This window comes from Urocitellus parryii, chromosome X (assembly GCF_045843805.1).
Source record: "Urocitellus parryii isolate mUroPar1 chromosome X, mUroPar1.hap1, whole genome shotgun sequence".
Classification (NCBI taxonomy): domain Eukaryota; kingdom Metazoa; phylum Chordata; class Mammalia; order Rodentia; family Sciuridae; genus Urocitellus; species Urocitellus parryii.
The window spans coordinates 13,625,971-13,632,540 of record NC_135547.1 but is presented as its reverse complement, the minus strand read 5'-3'; the positions used below and the strand labels follow the sequence as shown (position 1 = coordinate 13,632,540).

General features: G+C 37.4%; 1 protein-coding gene across 1 annotated transcript in view; it reads left to right on the top strand.

The window, feature by feature from the left end:
- Positions 1–425: 425 nt before the first annotated feature.
- The window catches only part of F9 (coagulation factor IX), a 31,103-nt gene continuing 24,958 nt past the window's right edge, over positions 426–6,570 (top strand). Inside the window, exons 1-3 of the mRNA XM_026392214.2 lie at positions 426–514; positions 5,493–5,656; positions 5,857–5,881. Coding sequence (XP_026247999.2) covers positions 427–514; positions 5,493–5,656; positions 5,857–5,881 — 277 coding nt within the window. The 5' untranslated portion in view covers position 426. The remainder of the gene's footprint in view (positions 515–5,492; positions 5,657–5,856; positions 5,882–6,570) is intronic.

The window sequence follows — 6,570 nt, the reverse complement described above, 5'->3', positions numbered from 1 at the left end:
GTATGTAGATAGGCATACATATGTGTATATATGTACATATGCACATATGTACATATACATACATACATGTATTCTGAGATAAGGTCCATATGTTTCACCATACAGATACTTGACAAAGATAAAATGGGCCCTACTGATGGAATTTGTTCCCACAGCAGCTGTACCACGGCACCTATCCCTATTCTGAAGATGCGTCACTTTCTGCTTCAGCCTCTAGTCAGCCACTCTTGCAAAAGGTATGAAATCAGAGTTGAATTTGAATGGTGACCACTGCCCACTCTCTTCACTTGACCCATGAGGCCACTGGAAAAAGCCTAAAGACCCACCAAGGGAGATGAACATTATTCCCAGAAGTCAATAGAGCACTGCTTGTACTTTGGAACAATTGATCAACCTTGCCACTTGCACAATCTACTAGCAAAGGTTATGCAGTGCCTGAACACGATCATGGCAGAATCACCGGGCCTCATCGCCATCTGCCTTTTTGGATATCTACTCAATGCTGAATGTACAGGTTTGTTTCCTTTTTAAAAATACTCGGAATACACTTGTATTTTAGATTTAAAAATGTCTGGTGCTGTCTTCTTTGATAAATAATGATTATATGATTTGATAGATTTAACATTCTAGCAGCCAGCATGTGGGTTGATAAGTGCTGGCTCTCTGCTATCTGGGTCTTCATTTTTAAAACTAAATAGTCTTACAATGCTTTTGATGCACTTTTATTTAGTGGACACTCTTGAGCTTATGATCTTATGATGTAATTCCTCTTTGAAAATGTTTGTCTCCTTGGTTTAAAAAAAATTGGAAATAGGAAGATATCTTAACAAAGAAACAGCAGAATATGCAAAAAAGTTACTTTTTTATTCACCATTTTAAAACCAAAATGGAAAACATCAAAACTACAAATGATTTTATTTACAAAAAAGTCTTATCTGAAGATACACAATGAGTTTCAAAATTTTAAAACTATATAATGAGGTATATCTTGAATTGTAAAAGTTATACACCATCCATTTAAAGCTTTAGTTAATACCAAAAGATTAACTTTTCATTAGTAAGTTGTTATTTGCCATGAAAGTATTTTTTTTGTGGATTAGGAATAAATCATATTTTGTTTCTGATTTCATAATGTCTCAGAGTTGATATCTGATACTTAGATAAGCTCCCTAGGGGACAAAACAAGTCCACAAATTGATGAAAAGAGTAGGAACTTAGTTAATGTAATATATATCACTTTGTTTTTTTACAACTACAGTTTCTTTATATACACTCTAGGGGATGGTACACAGGGAATAACTTATTCCATTTAAGCAAATGGCATGTTCTCACAGGAAGCATTTATCACACTTACTTGTCAACCCACTAGAATCAACACTAGTAGCTGACAGTGCCAGGATCAGGGGTGCCAACCCTAAAGCATCACCAGAAAGCAGACTGGTCTTCTGGTTCCTATTCTAGACATGATGTCAGCTAGGGAATCAGACTGAAATACAGAAATAATGATATGAGAATGCAAAGGTTAAATCGAACTAGCAAAGTGGGTAGAATTAAATAAAAAATATGTTGGAAAACTCACAAAGCAGGACATAAAGCCAAGTCATTAGACATATCTCATCAGTGAGACATATGGGAGGACAAAGGATTCAAACCCTTCCTTTGAAATAAATGGTGAGATGATGGAGGTTATAAGAGGGCTGTTGACTCCCTGAAAACCTCAGGGAGTTGGGAAAAAATGATAGAAAAAAAGAGTGAAACCAGGGTTTCAGAACTGGGAAAACAATGACTAGAGATAATCCTGAAAGGGGATTTAAATAAACAATCCCCAGACAACACTAAGAGAAAGTCAGTGGGATTCTGGTGTCACTGTTGTAAAAATTAAAAGGCCCTTGAGGAAAGGACTAGGATAACTTCTCTAAGTATGGACAGCATTGGTGCAGTACTCTCTTCTGTTAAACTGTCACTGGCTTCTGAAAGGAGGAGATATTGTGTTTTCATAGCTGATGCTCTTAAGTATTATTGCATCAATCTGGAATTTGGAAATCAAAATCATTCTATGAAATCAGTTCAGTTTTGAAAAGTGTATGGATTGAAACTGTCTTTCACTCATTCAGACATTACTGAGTTACTGTTATGGTTCTAGGTACTATGGCATGGTACCAGGGGCATGGGCATAAACCAGACTCTCTCTTTGGCCTAAAGCACCATGAGATTGGGTGAGAGATTTTGATATAGTATTATAAAATGTGTAACACATGCTAAGGGAGTACAGAGTAAGGCACACAATAAATGGGGAAATACCTGAGAAACAGACAGTATTTGGAGCTGGGTCTTAAGAGATGAATAAGAGTCCACTGTCCTTAAATGTCTGATCTGGGGTATTCTATGCAGAGGGGATCCCTCACATGCAAAAATCCAGATTCACAACAATGTGAGGTATTTCAAGAGCTCCATCTTGTCTATGACAAGTGAGACAGGAACTAGGCAGGACCAGGTCATCAGATAATAAAGACCCTAAACTAAGAAGACTGGAAAAATAGAACATAATATGAAGGTATCATAAGTGTAAACATAAAGAGTAACACTAATGGCTGAGTTCAGATGCTTCATCTGATAACACTCTAATGAACTAGTGTGAGGGTAAGACTGTGAGACAGTCCTAAGGTTACTGTAATCATTCAGGTGAGACACAAGGGCTGGAATCTAGATAATAGCTGTAAGAGAAGAGAGAATTTGCAGATTTTAAGGAAGTAGAACTGATATGATTTAATAACTACAGGGTTATGGAAGGTTCTGGGGAAGTGTACAGAGCATATCTTGGGCATTTTGAGTTTGATGTGATCACAGAAAGAACACAGTGCCTAAGAGCACAGATTCTGTAGTCTGACTGCCAGAGTCTAAATCCTAGCTCTGATGCTTTAGTGTGGTACCTTGAGCAAATTACTTAATCTCTTAGAACCTTGGTTTTCCTCACTTACAAAAATGAGATGACAGTACCTATCTCATGGAACTGTTGTGAGGATGAAGTGACATAATGAATGCAAAGGACTGAGAAGTATCCAGCACAACAGAAGCACTGCATAAACATCAGCTATCACCAGCCATATTATAGTGTATAGTTAGGAAGCTTGAAAGATGATCTGGGATTCAGAAGATATATCTGCCTAGAGATGGATATTCAGGAATCAGTGTGGTGTAAGCAGCAGTTATAGCTACATGTATGTAAGAAGCTAGGGTGTCAGGGAATGAGTGTGGACATTGTGGCACCTATTCAGTGTCTAGAAGTACTGATTGGGTACTCAATAAATTTTGTTGAAAAGATTAGAGCCAAACTAAGGCACAGCAAATGAAGCCTATAGGACACAAATGTACTTGTATATCTAGAGGTGTGGGAGTGGATTCCTTCAGTGTTGTACACTACACATCTTGTAAACCTTACTCTAGCCCCAGCCCTGGCAACAATGTATGAAGTTAAGTTAAAAAGCTAAAATCCTGCAGCTGAAGCCTGGAGCAGCCCTGAACATTTAAGGACCAGTCAGAGGAAGGAAAGTCAATTGCTTCAAGAGGTAGATGGATTACAAGAATTAGAGTAAAGACAAGAACCAGAATAGAGGGCTTTCATGGAAAAAGTTTCCTGAAAAGGGAGAGATCAACAGTTAGAAACGTTTTAGAGTAGTCAGGAAATACATAAGTTAAAAATTATCCTTTACAAGGTCATTACTGATTGCGACAGTCTTCATTATATGGATGGGAACATGGAAGGAAAAGAGCTGCCAGAGTGCATTAGAGCTAAAGAGAACTGAGAAAATTAAGAAGGAAAGGAGGGCCAGATGAGAGAAATAGGAGAAAGAGAGATAACCAACATACACTGGTCTACATGTTATCTAACTGATCCTGTCAACAATATGGTAAGGCAGATACTCTTTTTTTTAACAACTTTACTTAATTTATTTATTTTTTATATGTTGCTGAGGATCAAACCAGGTGCCTCATACATGCTAGGCAAGCACTCTACCACTGAGCTACAACCCCAGCCTGGTAAATACTCTTATTACATAGCTGTTAATCCCATTTTACATTTCTGAAAGTTAAGGTACAGAGATCATGTGACTTGTCTATAGGAGTCAGATATGTGATTCAAAACCAGGTCCGTCTGATCTGATTCCAAACTGTTTTTTCACTCAACCACACTATAAATGAATGCAGAAATGGATTCTATTTACCAGTACCTAGGGCCAAGTAAATGAATTACTGAGAAAAGAGATGGACCTGGAGGCATTGTGAGGCAGCAGTATGTGATGGTACCCATGTGCAATTTGATGATCCATAGCCCTAAGTACTCAGCTGCCTCAGAAAAGAAAAAGGCAAATGGCTACACTGTTCTAGGATATGGGATTGCAAGGATGGTGCAGCAGTTACAAGAAGTGAGAAAGTTGGCAAATGTAATGGGGAGAAGAAAAACCTAGGCTAAATTCAGAAAAAAAAAAAGTGAGCCTAAAGGGGACAAGGGTATCAAGGCATTATGTTATGAAAATAAGGTACTTTAGTTCATATCTTTATCTTCCCTTCGATCTTCCCCTTTCCTTCCTTCTTCCCTTCATTCTTTCTTTTCCTTTTCCTTCCTTCCTTCATGATCTCCTAAAGAAAGGAACAACTACAGGCAGATTCTTGAGTTACTAGTATTAATTACATACATGCACACATACACATACAAGAGTGTGTGTGTATATATATGTGTGTATATATACGTGTGGGGGTGAGAAAGAGAGAGAAAAAGACAGAGGCAGAGATAGAGACAGAGGCAGGGAAAGGAGAGAAGGAGGGAAAGGATTTGGAGGCCTCAATCCTTCAGAGTTTATGAGTGTCCCTATAGACTAGGCAATCATAGTTAAAATAAACCACATCCTGATTTCCAAATGCTTACAGCACTGGAATTTCTATGACATATGCCAACTGAAGGTGTTATGAATCTGAAGATTAAAAAATAATAATGATGCACTGGTTTTATTTTAACATCAAATGAGAGGCATTGGGGTCATATTTGCAGCTGAACCCACAATTAGGCTCCTGCTCTTCAAGAGATATTTGTTGCAAAGTCACTGGGCAACTGCATCCTGAAAACACAGCCCAGCCAGGGTGATGGATCACCTTGCAAGGATCTGCAATGAGCTATTTTCAAGTGATGACAAAGTGTGAAGTTAACTGCTTATTTGAGGACTTTCTTTTTCATCCAAAGTAAATTCAAATGTGGTTGAAAATCTGACCTTTTATTATTGGAGATCTCTTAACTAAAAGTAAAATTGAATTTTAATTCCTAAATCTCCATGTTTATATAGTACTGTAGGAGCATGACAGATTTTGGCTCCATGCCCCAAAGAGAAATTGGCTTTGGGATTACTTGGATTAAAAGCAAAGCCTTTCTTAAGAGATGTATTTAATTTTCATGATGTTTTCTTTTTTAAAAGCTAAACAATAGTTCTTTTAAATTTCAGTGTTTCTTGATCGTGAAAATGCCACCAAAATTCTGAGCCGGCCAAAGAGGTATAATTCAGGGAAATTGGAAGAGTTTGTTCGAGGGAATCTTGAGAGAGAATGCATAGAAGAAAAGTGTAGTTTTGAAGAAGCCCGAGAAGTTTTTGAAAATACTGAAAAAACTGTGAGTATTTCCATATAATATCCTTCAGTTGCAGACCAAAGACAGAATACCTTTTAAAAAGAAAAAAGGCAAAAACTTTTCTTTGGAATTTTATGACATTCATGCATATATTTACATTATAATTGTTATATAAGAGAAGGAATCAACATCAAAGCACTTTAAATACTACTATTAACTTGTCCTCTTTTTATTCTTTATAGACTGAATTTTGGAAGCAATATGTTGGTAAGTAATTCATTTTATCCTCAATTATGCATTTTTTCTCTGAATAAAGAGATCATATAGTAAACTCTGTCAAAACAACTCAGAAAAATAAATCTAACTCTTTAACCCAAGATTGAATAGTGATATCCTACAGAGTTATGCCAGTGTGGGAGGGATCAGCTGGCAGATAAGTAAACTCTCTGCAGGGCTTCACAAAGATCAGCATTCCATCCCAGGAAGCTGGAAGGAAGAAAACCAAGTGATTGGATCTTGGGACTGAATAAGATTTTGTAATCCTCAGTAGAGATTCAGAGAAAGCTAATTGAAAAGTCTTAAAAGTCTTCCTTGTAGCAGGGTACCATAGTGCATGCTTGTAACCCCAGAAGCTCAGGAGGCTGAGGTAGGAGGACTGCAAGTTCAAAGCCAGCCTCAGCAAAATCAAGGTGCTAAGCAACTCAGTGAAACCCCATCTATAAATAAAATACAAAATAGGGCTGGGGATATGGCTCAGTGGTCGAGTGCCCTGGAGTTCAATCCCCAGTACAAAAAAAAAAAAAAAAAAAAAAGTCTTCCTCGTTATGATGGCCTACAAAGTTCCTCCACCATCACCCTTTTTTAAAAATTATTTTTTCGTTGTTGATGGACCTTTATTTTATTCATTTACATGCAATGCTGAGAATAGAATCCAGTGCCTCACATATGCTAGGCAA